Here is a 15,162-nt window from a genome sequence, read left to right on the forward strand (position 1 = left end):
AGCCCAACATTTCTGTGGCTAAGTGAGGCAGTTGTTTAGTGAGGTTTGCCCCATTTTACACCTCACTTGCCACCGTTGTTAAGCCAATCAACTGTGGTTGATAAGTTAGCAACCCCATTGTTAAGTGAATCTGGCTCTCCCCATTGCCTTTGTTGGTCAGAAGACCTCAAAAGGGGATTCCTGAAAAGCAAATTACATTTAGATAAATCAAAGGAGTCTTCCCTTCTTTAATCCCTTCTAAAGTTTGTCTTTAAACCATTAAATCCCTTCTGAGGGTTGTCTTTAAATAAAAGTCATATGTTTATTTCAAGTTTGTCAATTCAATCAATCAGAATAGAGCTGGAAGGGACCTTAAGGGTCATCTAGTCCAGGGGTCGCCAACCTCAGGGACCACCAAACTCATGAGAGAGAGAGAGGGGAGGGGAGAGAGGGAGAGGGAGAGAGAGAGAGAGAGAGAGAGAGAGAGAGACTTCTAGCTTCATGCAAGGAAAGCAGCAGAAGCAGCAGAAGTCTTTCTTTCTCTCCCCCAAACTCCGCCAGGAATGAGTCTTTGCCGGCGCAGCCTCTTGGAGCAGGAGGCCTTGCAGGGTCCAAAAGACTCATTTCTGGCGGAGTTTGGGGGAGAGAAAGGAAGACTTTGGCTGCTTTCCTTGCGTGCAGCCAAAAGCAGAAGAAGAAAGAAGCAGAAAGAAGCAGCCCGCTGGCCAGGCCAGGCGTGTGGGGCGAGTGGGACAAGTTCTCCCCTTCCCTCACTACCTCGTGGTAGGAAGGAAGGTGAGATAGGAGGGAGGGAGAGGGAAGGAAGATGGAAGGAGAGATAGGAGTGGGGGAGAGAAAGAGAAAGGAAGGAAGGAAGGAAGGAAGGAAGGAAGGAAGGAAGGAAGGAAGGAAGGAAGGAAGGAAGGAAGGAAGGAAGGAAGGAAGGGGTGGAAAGAAGAAGAAAGGAGAGATATAGGGAGAAAGGAAAGTCAAATGGGTGAGGGATAAATAGGTAGGTAGGAAGGGAACGAGGGAGGAAAAGAATAAAGAGAAGGGAGGAAGGGAAGGAGAGAGAGGAAGGGAGCGAGGGAAGTGAGGTAGGAGAGGGAAAGAAAGGAAGGAAAGATGCTAGGAAGTAAAGGGAGGGAAGAAGGGAGGGAAGGAAGGAAAGGAAGGAAGGAAGGAAGGAAGGAAGGAAGGAAGAAAGGAAGCAAGCAAGCAAGCAAGCAAGCAAGCAAGCAAGCAAGCAAGCAAGCAAGAAAGAAAGAAAGAAAGAAAGAAAGAAAGAAAGAAAGAAAGAAAGAAAGAAAGAAAGAAAGAAAGAAAGAAAGAAATTTGATTCTTTCACCAGGCAGCAGGACAGGCTGGACTGAATGATCTCCAATATTCCTTCTTCCCTTCCATTCTTCCATTCTGGGGCGCCACAAAATAAATTTTCCGAGCCTGCATTTCATCGCGCGTCACCACCTCCAGCTGAAGGGCCGGAATCGAAAAAGGATCTTGCTCCTTCGTCATGCAGACGGCGGTGTTTAAATGCAAGGTGGAAAGATTACAGACCAAGACTCCCAACCAATCAGGGTGAAGAAAAAAAACCCATTCAAACAAAGCACGAGGCTCGCACCAAATTTAAAACAGAAACGGCTGCAAAAGCCTGACACACACGACGAAGGTGAACCCGACACACAAGCCTGATGATGGCAGATGCGATTCTGCTGAAATGAAATTGGTTGGGAGTCTTGGTCACAAAATGCAGAAATATTGGGAGATTAGCTCTTGGCAAGCTGAAAAGGCAACTACAGTGAAGGTGGGGCACAGAAAAATACCCAAAATATGAAACTAGTATCTAGCCGGCAGGTTTCTCAACCGTAACACTTTAAGATAGGTGAGCTTCGGGGTTTCCCCAGCCATCCATGATTAGACAGAGAGAGAGAAAGAGAGGGAGGGAGGGAGAGAAAGAGAGATTGAAGTGGTAGAGAGATGAATGTGATAGAGATTGAGAGGGAAACGATAGAGAGATGGTTAGACAGACAGAGAGGCAGATATGGGAGAGCGACTAAAATGATAGAGATGGAAATGATAGATAAGATGGAGATAGAGACACATGGTAGACAGACTGACCCGTCCACCAGGGACGGGAGGGAGAGAGAGAGAGAGAGAGAGAGAGACAGAGATGGAGGGAGGGAGGGAAGAGAGAGAGAGAAAAAAAAAATAGAGGGAGGGAGAGAGAGACAGAGAGAGAAACCCATTTCCTACAGAAAAGAAAACCCTGGGAGCCATAAAACCTAGGCGTGGCTGGGGGTGTCATGTGACTGGGTGGGAGTGACTTCAAGACTCCTCGAGATACCCCACATCAGAATCGCTGCCAAAGAAATCACGACGACAGAAATGTTCCCGAGAGCCACAGTAACGAAGAAAGAGAGATGAATTGTATATTTATGGGGAAAAAAATGTTTGCTGCCTCAGAGTGAAGGACCCATATTCCTTTCCGGTCTCCCTGCTTTGAGGAGTTAGAGATGGTGTTACAGATAATGTCAAGATTCCGGGAGTGACTCTAATTAAATCATGAGACTTGAGCCACACTCCGAAAACTAAAAAGGATTTATTAGAAGTTAACATGCCGACATTTGCCTGGGTATAGCAGACTCTGAGATACGTAATTCACTGTCACCCTTGACCCTACTTTTCTCCCCACGCCTTTGGGTTTTCCATCCAATGAAACACGTCCATAGCCCAGAGTCATCAATCATGCTCTCCAATTAGATTTTTGCGTGGCAGAAGCTTCAGTCATCTAATCGGTCTCTGAAGAAAATATGAATGGAATGTACTTTCGATTCCACACTGCTGCCTCCTCTTTGAAACTTCCCCCCTTCTTTCTGTTGACAACTATAAAACATGTATACAAAATGTTTTATGAGTTGACATTCGGCTCCCCTCACTTCTTGAAGGTGACCTGTACAGCGCACACAAAGACAAGTTGACTGCAGATACGGAAGCTTATGCTCATGAAACCACCCCAGGCTTGGTTGGATTTTCTGCATGGAACCTTGCTGTAAGACGATCGGCTTGGATGTTCCTATTCTTTACCCATGACACCTCTGATAAGGGGCAGCCCTTCCAGTTGATTAAATATTGGAGTTGTCTCCTGTGCCACCTCGAATCGAGGATTCACTGCACCTCATAATGGGTTTGACCTCCTATGATCATGGGATCTGGGGGCTCACGAAGTAGGAGCCTCAGCATTGATCTGACCACGGGTTTTAATAGGCTACTATGGAATACCGGGTGTATTTTCCCTAACAATTGGGGCAATCAGAGAATCAGAGTTGGAAGGGACCTTGTAGGTCATCTAGTCCAACCCCGCCCCTGCCCAAGCGAGAGACTCTACACCATTTGTGACAAATGGCAGTTCAATCTCTTCTTGAAGGTCTCAAATGCTGTAGTCCAAAATGCCTAAAGGAAGTTATGGGAAGGCCAGGCTTTCATAGATAACAGTATAACAGAGTTTGAAGGGACCCTGGAGGTCTTCTAGTCCAACCCCCTGCTCAGACAGGAAACCCAGTACAGGTGGTCCTCGACATACAACCGCAATAGAGCCCAAAATTTCTGTGGCTAAGGGAGGCATTGCTTAAGTGAAGTATGACCCCTTTTTTATGACCTTCCTTGCCACATTTGTTAAGTGAATCGTCACAGTTAAGTTAGTAAAGATGGTTGCTAAGTGAATCTGCCTTCCCCATTGGTTTTGTTTGTCAGAAGGTCACAAAAAGAGATTATGTGACCCCGGGACACTGCGACTGTCATAAATATGAGTCAGTTGGCAAAGGGTCTGAATTTGGATCACGTGACTGTGGAGAGGGTGCTATAGTCATAAGTATGAAAAATGGCCCTAAGTTATTTTTCAGTGTCATTTTGCAACTTCAAACAACTTAACCTATCATTCGTGCAGAATAGAAATGAGGAGGAGGAAGAGGAGGATTGTGGGATCCTGGGTGTTCTCTGAACTGGGTTGTTTTCTAGCAGGTATTCCAATGCCCAGCTAGATAACATCATCAGTGTGCCTGTAGGGAGTAGGGTTTGTGGAGGAGGAGGAGGAGGAGGACGACTGTGGGCTCCTTGGTGCTCTCTGAGTTTTCTGAGGAGGAAGAGGAGGAGAAAAGGCATCTAGGCAAAGGCGTCTAACATCTGTCTAGCAGATGTTTCATGACCCAACTAGGTCCCATCATCAGTGCTAGTAGAGAGTGGGGTCTGTTTGACTTTCTTTAGCATGGAAACCTCTACCAGGAAACAGTCAGCCGTCAAAACAGAGAGCACCAAGGACAGCTCAGAAGGGTTTCTGCTTCTGTAGGGTTTGTGTAGGGCAACCTCCCAAGATACACAGCCTCTTAATAGCCAGGATACAGCCAGGGGAGCGTGAACAGTTCACGCCACACTGGTGGCTTCCCAGCAAAAGCAGACTGATCCCAGGCTACCGACTCAGCCACGATCTCCGAAGGAGAAATGAGGAGCGGCTTCACCATCCGGCCTGGCATCTGCCTGGGTGATAATCGGTTCTTTGGCTCCTCTTCAAATCAGCCCCCTCCCCGTATTTCCTGGCCTAAGATAGGCATATGCAAAACTGCAGCTGAAAGGCAAGGTCAGAAGAGAGGTGGAGGGGGAGAGAGAGAGAGAGAGAGAGAGAGATGGGGGGAGAGGGAGAGGTGGAATGAGAGAGAGAGAGAGAGAGAGAGAGAGAGAAAGTTCAACTACCCCGGAAGTCGAGAGCATGCGCAGGTGCCAAGCATATTGCGCTCGCAAACTAATATCTGCGGTGTGGGATGTTGCGGCACGTAGCCGACCATCTGCACCTGAGCGATGAAGTAGCTTTTCAAGGTCTACAACGGGTAGAGATTGGTTTAGCTTTGGAGGGGTTCCTTGAAGGGCCTTTCCCGTTACTGGCAAGCCGCGCTGAGTAATTGGGCAAGGAGGAACCGATCCGGGCCATTCAGCCAAGAGGTTAAATATTTTACAGGTTTTATACATCGTGTTTACACGTTTTAAATGTAAAACGTGAACGTGTAAAAAACCTTTTTACCTATTTGACATGTTTACCCAAGGCTTTAGACATGTTCACCACACGACGAAAAAAGATGTTGAGATTTTGGGGGGGAAAAGTGCAGAGAAGAGCAACTGAGACGATTAAAGGCCTGGAGACTCAAACATAAAAGAGAACGGTTGCAGGATTTGGGTTTGGCCAGTCTAGAGAAAAGGACTGGGGGGGACTGGATAGCAGAATTTCAGGTAGTCCTTGACTTAAAGGTAAAGCTTAAGGTTCCCCTGGCACATCTGTGCTAGTCCTTTCTGGCTCTAGGGGGCAGTGCTCATCTCTGTTACAAAGCCGAAGAGCCACGCTGCCCGAAGACGTCTCCGTGGTCATGTGGCTGGCATAGCTAAACGCCGAAGACGCATGGAACGCTGTTCCCTTCCCACCAAAATGGGGGTCCCTATTTTTCTACTTGCATTTTTTCATGCCTTCGAACTGCTAGGTTGGCAGAAGCTGCCGGGACAAGTAACAGGAGCTCACTCCGTTATGCGGAGCTAGGGATTCGAACCGCCGAACTGCCGAACCTTTCTCATCAACAAGCTCAGCGTCTTAGCCATGGAGCCACCGCGTCCCTTAGTCCTTGACTTACAACAGTTCATATTGTGGCCATTCAAAGTTACAACTGATGACCATTTTTCACACATAGCAGCGTTGCAGCTTCCACACAGTCACACGGTTTACATTTGGATGCTTGACAATTGACTCACATTTGCGACGTTTGTAGTGTTTCGGAGTGACATAATCCCCTTTTGCAAACTTCTGAAAAAGCAAAGTCAACTGGGAAGCCAGATTCAACAACCGTGTTACTAATTTAACACTGGCATGGATTCGCTTAACAAACGTGACGAGAAAAGTCGTCAAATGGGGCAAAACTCCCTGAACAAATTTCTCACTTCGCAACATACATTTTGGGCTCAATTGTGGTCGTCAGTTGAGGACTACCTGTATTTGAGAGGCTACCACAAGGAAGAGAGGGTCAACCTCTTCTCCAAAGCCCCAGAAGGCAGGACAAGAAGCAACAGATGGAAACTAATCAAGGAGAGAAGCAACCTAGAACAAAGGAGAAATTTTCTGACAGTGAGAACAATTAATCAGTGGAACAACTTGCCTTCAGAAGTTCTAAATGCTCCAACACTGAAAGTTTTAAAAAAGAGATTGGATAACCATTTGTCTGAAGTGGTATAGGGTTTCCTGCCTAAACAGGGGGTTGGACTAGAAGACCTCCAAGGTCTCTTCCAACTCTATTAATCTGTATCTGTTTCCTAGTGTGATTTGATTGCTTATTAGTAACCTATGACCATCACTAAATGTTGTATCTTATGATTCTTGATGAATATATTTTATTTTTTCTTTTATGTACACTGAGAGCAGATGCACCAAAGACAAATTCCTTGTGTGTCCAATCACACTTGGCCAATAGAGAATTCTATTCTATTCTATTCTATTCTATTCTATTCTATTCTATTCTATTCTATTCTATACTATACTATACTATACTATACTATTACTATACTATTACTATACTATTCCATTCCATTCCATTCCATTCCACTCCACTCCACTCCATTCCACTCAATGCTTTCTATTCTATTCTATTCTATTCTATTCTATTCTATTCTATTCTATTGTCCATTTCTTTGCCAAAGCACCAGAAGGCAGGAAAAGAAGCAATGGATGGAAGCTAATCAAGGACAGAAGCAACCTAGAACTAAGGAGAGACTTCCTGACAGTGAGAACAATGAACCAGTGGAACAACTTGCCACCAGAAGTTGTGGGCACTCCAATACTGGAAGTTTTTCAAAAGAGGTTGGCAAGCCACTTGTCTGAGATGGTATCAGATATCCTGGACTAGAAGACCTCTAAGGCACCTTCCAACTGTGTTCTTCTGCTACTTGAAAGGCAGTCACAGAGAAGCGGGGAGCCACCTATCCTCGTTTTCCAACCTTTCTTGCCTCCGTTGATAGGTGAATCCCTGCAGTTGTTAAGTTAGTAACATGGTTATTAAGCAAATGTGGCTTCCCTGTTGAATTTTGCTGGTCACAAAAGGAGATCAAGTGATCCCGGCACACTGCAATTGTCATAAATACGAGTCAGCTGACAAGCCTCTGAATCTTGATCACGGGACCAACTGTGGTAAGTGTGAAACACGGTCATCAGTCACTTTGTTCCATGCCATAGTAACTAAATGAATGGTTGTAAGTTAAGGACTATCCGTAAAATTCTCATCCCTGTGGGGACTTTACTTCACCAGATGCCAGCAAATGCCACACATTCTGTCCTCTGCTGTTCTTTCCACAGATAATAAGAGAATAATGCTATTTAGATTGCCTAATTGTAGATAATTACCTCACAATGAGAACTTAATTATAAAAAAAATGTTTTTTTCAAATGGGGGGGAGGCTGGACTCTATTTACTTTCAATCTGCAATGTCTCAGGTGACCAAGTTTCATATTGTAAATACTTTACACCTGCTTCTTTCTTTCTTTCTTTCTTTCTTTCTTTCTTTCTTTCTTTCTTTCTTTCTTTCTTTCTTTCTTTCCTTCCTTCCTTCCTTCCTTCCTCCCTCCCTTCCTTCCTTCCTCCCTCCCTTCTTTTTTTCCTCTCCTTTTTAAATAAAATAAAATAAACCAAAATTAGCTCATTTAGGAAAGAATGTGAAAATAGAAAACAAAAATGCTGCATTCTTATATTAGCAAAGGAGATAAAAAATGCATCCTGGCTTATCTCAGGATGTCATAATTGTATTTCTTAACTCCTAAACAAGAGACTTATAAATAAAAAAAAGACACCTTAACACCCCCACCTACCCCCAAAAAATCAGCTAGTCCTTTTTGCTAATGAGTTTGTTAGTTTGCTAATTGTAAGAATATTCGTTTCTATTATATAGGTAGTTCTTCACGTACAACCATAATTAAACCCAAAATTTCAGTTGCTAAGAATAGAATTGAATAGAACAGAACGACACAGAAGTAGAAATAACGGTAGAATAGATTAGAATAGAAGCAGAAATAAGGATAGAATCGTAGAAATAGGAATAGAATACAAGTAGAAATAAGATTAAATTAGAATAGATTAGAACAGAACAGAACAGAAATAGAATAGAATGGAATAGGAATAGGAATAGAACACAATTGAAGTATAATGGCATAGGAATAGGAATAAGAATAGAATGGAATAGGATAGAAATAGGGGATAGGATTAGGATAGGATAGAATAGAAATATGGAATAGAATAGAATAACTTTGTTGTCACTTTGAATGTAAAATCGACATACATTAAAACTGATTAAAACTAATCGGCATACATTAAAATGAATTTTAATTGCATGCAGCCCTCAAAGCTTTGCATACACAAAAAGTGAAGACATTTGTTAAGTGAGTTTGGGCCCATTTTCTGACCGTTCTTCTTGAATTTTGATCACATGACCCTGAGGATGCTGGGAAGATCTTAAGTGTAAAAAAAAATGATCCTAAGTCACTTTTTATCTGGTGCCGTTATAACTTTGAAAGGTCACTAAACGAACCATGTAAGTCAAGGACCTCCAGGGTGCATCAAAGAGGGATGACTACGTGCATTTATTTTACGAAGCTTCTTCTCTGCAACACTGAATTGCTAACTAGGGCAGACAAAACCTTTGCCAGACCAATTCTCGAATACAGCTCGTCTGCCTGGAATCTGCACCGTATATCGAAGATTAACACAATTGAGCAGGTTAAGAGGTTTTTCTCGAGAAGAGTTCTCCACTCCTTCACTCACAGTAGAATTCCCTTTGCCTCCAGGCTCAAAATTTTGGGCTTGGACAATCTGGAACTGCACTGCCTGCGGTCCAATCTAAGCATAGTACACAAAGTATTAGCCACCTACGGTTAGACTTAAGTGGAGCACACAAAATTATCTGCTACAATGTCCTACCAGTCAATGACTACTTCAGCTTCAAGTACAACAATACAAGAGTACACAACAGATACAAACTCAATGTAAACCGCTTCAAACTTGATTGGAGAAAGTACGACTTCAGCAATAGAGTGGTCGATGCCTGGAATGCGCTACTTGAGTCTGTTGTTACATCCTCTAACCCCCCCTACTCCTTCAACCTCAAACTATCCACTATTGACCTCACCCCTTTCCTAAGAGGTCTGCCAGGGGCGTGCATAAGTGCACCATCGTGCCTATGTCCCTGTCCTATTGTCCCCATTTATTTGTACCTATTTAAAAAATAAAAGGAAGGAAGGAAAGAAGGAAGGGGGAAGGAAGGGAGGGAGGAAGGAAGGAAGGAAGGAGAGAAAGGAAGGGAGAGAATACCCATTCTTAAGAGGTGTGTAAGGGGCATGTATAAATGCACCATCGTGCCTACCGTCCCTGTCCTATTGTCCCCATTTATTCGTACCTATTTCCTGTATTCTTACTCAAGTTTATACTTATACCTATTATCTTGTAAGCGATTGACAAATAAAATAAAATAAAATAAAATAAAATAAAATAAAATAAAATAATGAAATGAAATAAAATAATAAAATAAAATAACATAAAATAACATAAAATAACATAAAATAACATAAAATAATGAAATGAAATGAAATAAAATAATAAAATAAAATGAAATAAAATAACATAACATAACATAAAATAACATAAAATAAAATAATGAAATGAAATGAAATGAAATAAAATAATAAAATAAAATAAAATAAAATAAAATAAAATAAAATAAAATAAAATAAAATTCTCTGCTACAACGTCTTGCTTGTCAGCTTCAGCCATAATAATACAGAGGCAAACAACCAATACAAACTCAAGGTAAACCAAACTCCAAACTCGATTGCAGAAAATCCGACTCCAGCCACAGAGCGGTCAATGCCTGGAACTGCCCTACTCTACTCCGTGGTTACAGCCTCAACAACCCCCCGCAGCCTCAAACTCGAACTCCTTACCCTGGACCTCACCCCGTTCCTAAGAGCTCCTTAAAGGGGGCGTGCATCACTGCACCAGCGTGCCTACCGTCCCTGTCTTACCGTCCTCCATTTATCTGTATTTACTCCCTTTGTTCCTGTTTTACGTTCATACCTACATTTGTTATCGCGTTCGACAAACGAATCAAAATAAAATGAAAAATATTCGGCTGGCTGGAATTTGCCACTCCAGGTCTGGCACCGTGGCTGGATGCTTCTGGCGAAAGCTGAAAGAGAGGCAACGCGCCGGCGGCGTGTTTAATGGCGCAGGCACCAAAGGAGTTGAGAAGCACTCGAGGAGCCCTTTTGCGTGAACAGTCCAAAAAGGACTTTTCCAATCGGGGCCTTAGCCCCCAACCCATCCAGGCCGGACGCCCACCAGGCGTCCTCTAGCACCAGGAACACGGTCCATTTCTCATTTCAGCCTCTTGCTTTTTTGCGTGACACCCACTGCCCCACTGGGGAATCTCTGAGAAGGAAGGAAATTTGCTTCGGTTTGGGACCGTAGCGAAAGCTGGGATTTCGGATAAAGCGGATCCAGGTTTTTTTTATAGAGGGGAGAGGAGGGGAGAAAGGGGAAGGAGAAGGGAGGAGAGGAGAGGGGAAGGAGAGGGAAGTAGACTAGAGGGAGAGGAGAGGATAGAGGAGGAGGGAAGGAGAGAGGGAGAGGGAGAGGGAGGAGAAGAGGGAAAGAGAGGAGAGAAGGGGAAAGGGGGAGAAAGAGAAAGGGAAGGGAAGGAGAAGGAGGAGAGGAGAGGGGAAGGAGAGGGAAGTAGACTAGAGGGAGAGGAGAGGATAGAGGAGGAGGGAAGGAGAGAGGGAGAGGGAGAGGGAGGGAGAAGAGGGAAAGAGAGGAGAGAAGGGGAAAGGGGAGAAAGAGAAAGGGGAAGGGAAGGAGAAGGGAGGAGAGGAGAGGGGAAGGAGAGGAGAGGAGAAGAGGGAAAGAGAGCAGAGAAGGGGAAAGTGGGAGAAAGAAAGGGGAAGGAAGGAGAAGGGAGGAGAGGAGAGGAGAGAGGGGAAGGAGAGGAGAAGGAAGTAGACTAGAGAGAGGAGAGGGAGGAGGAGGGAAGGAGAGGAAAGGGAGAGGGAGGGGGGAAGGGGAAGAAGAGAAGAGAAGGGGAAATGGGAGAAAAGAGGGGAGGGAAGGAGGGGAGAGGGGAGGAAAGGAGAGGGAGAAGGCAGAGGAGGGGGGAAATGGGAGAAAAGGAGAGGGAGAGAGAGGGGGAGAAGAAGAGAGGGGAGAAGGAAGGGGAGGGGGAAAACTGGAGAGAGGAGAGGGAAGGAGGAGGGAGAGGGAGGGGAGAGGAGACGGGGAGGAGAGGGAAGTAGAAGAGGGGGAGAGGGAAGGAGGGAGGGGACGAGCAGGAGAAAGGAAAGGCGGGGAAAAGGGGAGAAAGGGGAGGGGAAGAGAGGGAGGGAGAGGAGAGGGAGAAGGAAGGAGGGGTGAGGTGAGGAGAAGAGAAGAGAAGAGACGAACCGAAGTGTGGGTCACACCAAGCGAAGCTCCTTGCGCATCACAGGATATTCTGGCAGGAGCAGGTGAGCCAAGCCAAGCCAGGACCTTACCTGAGGCCATCACCAATCCCATTTGTGGCCGGAGCCGAAGAGCCTGCTCCCACCAGGGCTTCTTCCCCCGTCGGCCCGTCGTCCGAATTGCCAGCGTGGCCCTTGAACCTGCAAAGGAAACAAGAGCTTCTCCTCAGCATATGCAGGCTCCAATATGGAAGAAGCCACACTCGCCTTTTTTCCCGCCTTTTTCACTCCTTATCTTTTTTCTTTTTCAGAGGGTAAGCAATATTCAGAGTCTTTTGAAGTTACAGGTACATTCCTCCCCACCAAACGCTTTGGAGGCAGGCGTAGGTGAGATCATTTTACTCCTCACCGTATCTTTCCCTTGGGGCTGGGGAATGCTGGGAATTGAAGTCCTTGCAGCTTGAAACTGATAGCCGGTTGTGCGCCCGTTGCGCCCTTTCCGGGGCCAACAATCTCTACTCGCGGTCACTCATGCCCTAGTCCAGTGGTGGCTAACCTTTTGGGGCTCCTGTGCCCAAAATTTTGTGTGCCCTCGCACGCTCGCGCTCGCGTGCCAGCAACCAGAAGGCAATGCGCCCCCCCCCTCATGTCCCCTACGCATGCGAGCGCAATTCCACCCACCTACCTACCCCCCAGTGCTCCCTTACCTGCACCGCGCATCACATCTGATTTTGGGGCAGTTTGAGGCCTTTTCGGCTTCCCAAAGGCTTGACAAGCTTTGTACAAGCTTTGTAGGCCGAAATCTAGCCCCGTTTCGGCACTTCCTCTTTTTCCGAAAATACCGGAAGTGACGAAACGGGGCTAGTTTTCGGCCTGCAAAGCTTGTAGAAGCCTGCAGAAATCTTCCTCAAGCCTTTGGGAGGCCGAAAAAGGCCCCAACCAGCCAAAAATCAGCTGTGAGGCTCGCACAGGTGCAGTCAGGTAAGTTTGCCTGCAGCTTGCATGCTGGCACAAATGGTTCTGCATGCCACCTGTGGCACACGTGCCACAGGTTCGCCATCACAGCCCTAGTCACTTCCCGTCTTGACTATTGCAACGCGCTCTACATGGGGCTGCCCTTGAAGAACATCCGGAAGCTCCAGTTGGTGCAAAATGCAGCGGCCCGCATGGTTTTGTTCAGACCCCGATGTGCACATGTGTCACCTCTCCTGCAGGAGCTGCATGGGTTGCCGATTTGCTTCCGGGTGCAATTCAGAACGCTGGTAGTCCCCTTTAAAGCCCTTCATGGTTTGGGGCCAGGTGATCTGAGGGACCGTCTCTTGCCGGTCACATCTATCCGACCCATCAGAGCAGAGAGGCAGAGAATGCTGCAGGTCACATCCATGACGGAGATACACCTGGTGGGACCCAGAAGAAGGCCCTTCTCCGTGGTGGCTCCCTCGCATCATCCGCCCCAGAGATTACAATGGCCCCCACTCTAGTACTCTTCCAGAAGGCCCTGAAGAAGACCTGGCTTTGCCAGCAGGGGAGCGGGATGGAGCCCATCAAATGGCTAGTGGGGGTCTGCTTTCATTGGGGGTGAGGAGGGGGGGGCAATTTTACTGTATTAATTTATTTGATTTTATGAGTTTTATTGTTTTAAATTGTGGTTTTATATGTTGTAAGCCGCCTTGAGACGCCATGGTGAATAGGTGGCAATACAAATCTAATAAATAAATAAATAAAATAAAATAAAACAGAGAAGGTGGCCCTAAAAATGCTAAAGAGCCCCACAGTCCTCCTCCTCTCCACAAAGCCTACTCTGCAATAGCACTGATGACGTTCCCTACTTGGGTCATGAAACGTCTGCAAGAAAACCACCAAGCTTGGAGAGCACCAAGGACACCACAGTTCTCCTCCTCCTCCTCCTCCTCCTCCCTGCAATCCTCCCTCCCTTCTAGCCCTGATGAGGTTACCTACTTGGGTCATGAAACGTCTATAAGAAAACCACCAGGCTTGGAGAGTACCAAGGACCCGTTATTCCTCCTCCTTTTCCCCCTTCTAGCACTACTGCTGTTATCTAGTTGGGTCATGAAATGTCTCCAAGAAAACAATCAAGCTCAGAGAGCACCAAGGACCCCATAGTCCTCCTCCTCCTCCTCCTCCTCCTCTTCCTTTCTTCCTCCACCCCACGCCAATTTCTCACCCCTCTTGCCAAGCATACCGATGATAATCCCGCCTGGATTGCCGGAGCTGCTCTTGCTGCTGGAGAAGTTTGGCCTCTTGCTCAGCTAACAAATTCTGCAGGCGTTCCTTCTCGATTTCCAGCTCCATTTTCTGGAGTAGCAGCTCTTTCCTTTTCTCCTCGGAGAAGTTGCGGCCGCCATCGGCTTCTTTCGACCCCGGGACTTCGCTGGCCTTCGGCCTCGGAAGGCACGGTGAGCTGAAATATTCCGAGGAGGATTCACCCGGGGGTCCCAAATAGGAGTCTCGAACCCGGCAACTGTCTGGGAAAGACTTGTGAGCCAAGTTTCTTAATGTCTGATGGAAGGGACACCCCGGAAGAGAACAACCGTTCTTCCTCTTCTCCCCGTCGGGGGTTCTTCCGCGACGGGGAGTCAACGTCTGCGCTGCTGGAGATGCCCTGTGGTTGCATGGATGGTGCACCCCGTTTTCCAAAAGACCACCATTCCCGGCCTCTGTTTGGCATCTGGGGGGACTGGCCTCCAGGACACCCCTATTCCTACCAGGTCGACTTGAAGGTTGAAGATTAGGGCTTCTACGAGTTAAGTTGTGGTTCTTGTACAAAGTTTGTAGTCTAGCTACGCCAAGGTAGGATCCATCCAGGTCTGAAGGTGGGATCAGCTGACAGTGACCTCTCTGGTTAGACATCTGTAGATAAACAGGGGGGGCAAAAAACCCACGTTCAGCTTCAACAATTCCAAATAGAATAGAATAGAGATAGAGAATAGAAGAGAAGAGAAGAGAATAGAATAGAATAGAATACAGCGGAGAGGAGAGGAAGAGCAGAGCAGAGAAGAGAAGAGAAGAGAAGAGAAGAGAAGAGAAGAGAAGAGAAGAGAAGAGAAGAGAAGAGAAGAGAAGAGAGGAATAGAAATAGAATAGAATGGAATGGAATGGGATGGGATGGGATGGTGGGTGGGGTGGGTGGCATGGAGCGGAGAGGAGAGGAGAGGAGAGAAGAGAAGAGAAGAGAGAGAAGAGAGAGCAGAGCAGAGCAGAGCATAGCATAGCACAGCACAGCACCGAACCAAACAGAATAGAATAGAATAGAATAGAATAGAATAGAATAGAATAGAATAGAATAGAATAGAATAGAATAGAATAGAATAGAACAGAATTCTTTATTGGCCAAGTGTGATTGGACACAAGGAATTTGTCTCTGGTGCATAGTCTTTCAGTGTACATAAAAAGAAAGAGTCAAGACATTCATCAAGAGTCAAGAATCATAAGGCACAACACTTAATAATAATCAGAGGGTGCAATAAGCAATCAAATCATACTAGGAAGCAGTCCATATAAATCATAAGGATACAAGCCACAAAGTTACAGTCATACAGTCACAAGTGGGAGGGGCTGGGTGATAAGGAGTGATGAGAAGATTAATAGTAATAGTAATGCAGACTTTGTAATAGTTGAACAGGGTTGAGGGAATTATCTGTTTAGCAGAGTGATGGCGTTCG

At 46.0% G+C, this 15,162-nt stretch overlaps 1 protein-coding gene across 1 annotated transcript in view; it reads right to left on the reverse strand.

The window, feature by feature from the left end:
- Positions 1-15,162, reverse strand: part of KIAA1328 (KIAA1328 ortholog) — a 178,122-nt gene that overhangs the window by 45,445 nt on the left and 117,515 nt on the right. Inside the window, exons 7-8 of the mRNA XM_087927555.1 lie at positions 13,683-14,350; positions 11,573-11,680 (exon numbers count right to left, since the gene is read on the reverse strand). Of these exons, the coding sequence (XP_087783681.1) occupies positions 11,573-11,680; positions 13,683-14,350 (776 nt within the window). The remainder of the gene's footprint in view (positions 1-11,572; positions 11,681-13,682; positions 14,351-15,162) is intronic.

This window comes from Pseudonaja textilis, chromosome 2 (assembly GCF_049901715.1).
Source record: "Pseudonaja textilis isolate UNSWEBS1 chromosome 2, rPseTex1.2, whole genome shotgun sequence".
In the NCBI taxonomy this organism is placed as follows: domain Eukaryota; kingdom Metazoa; phylum Chordata; class Lepidosauria; order Squamata; family Elapidae; genus Pseudonaja; species Pseudonaja textilis.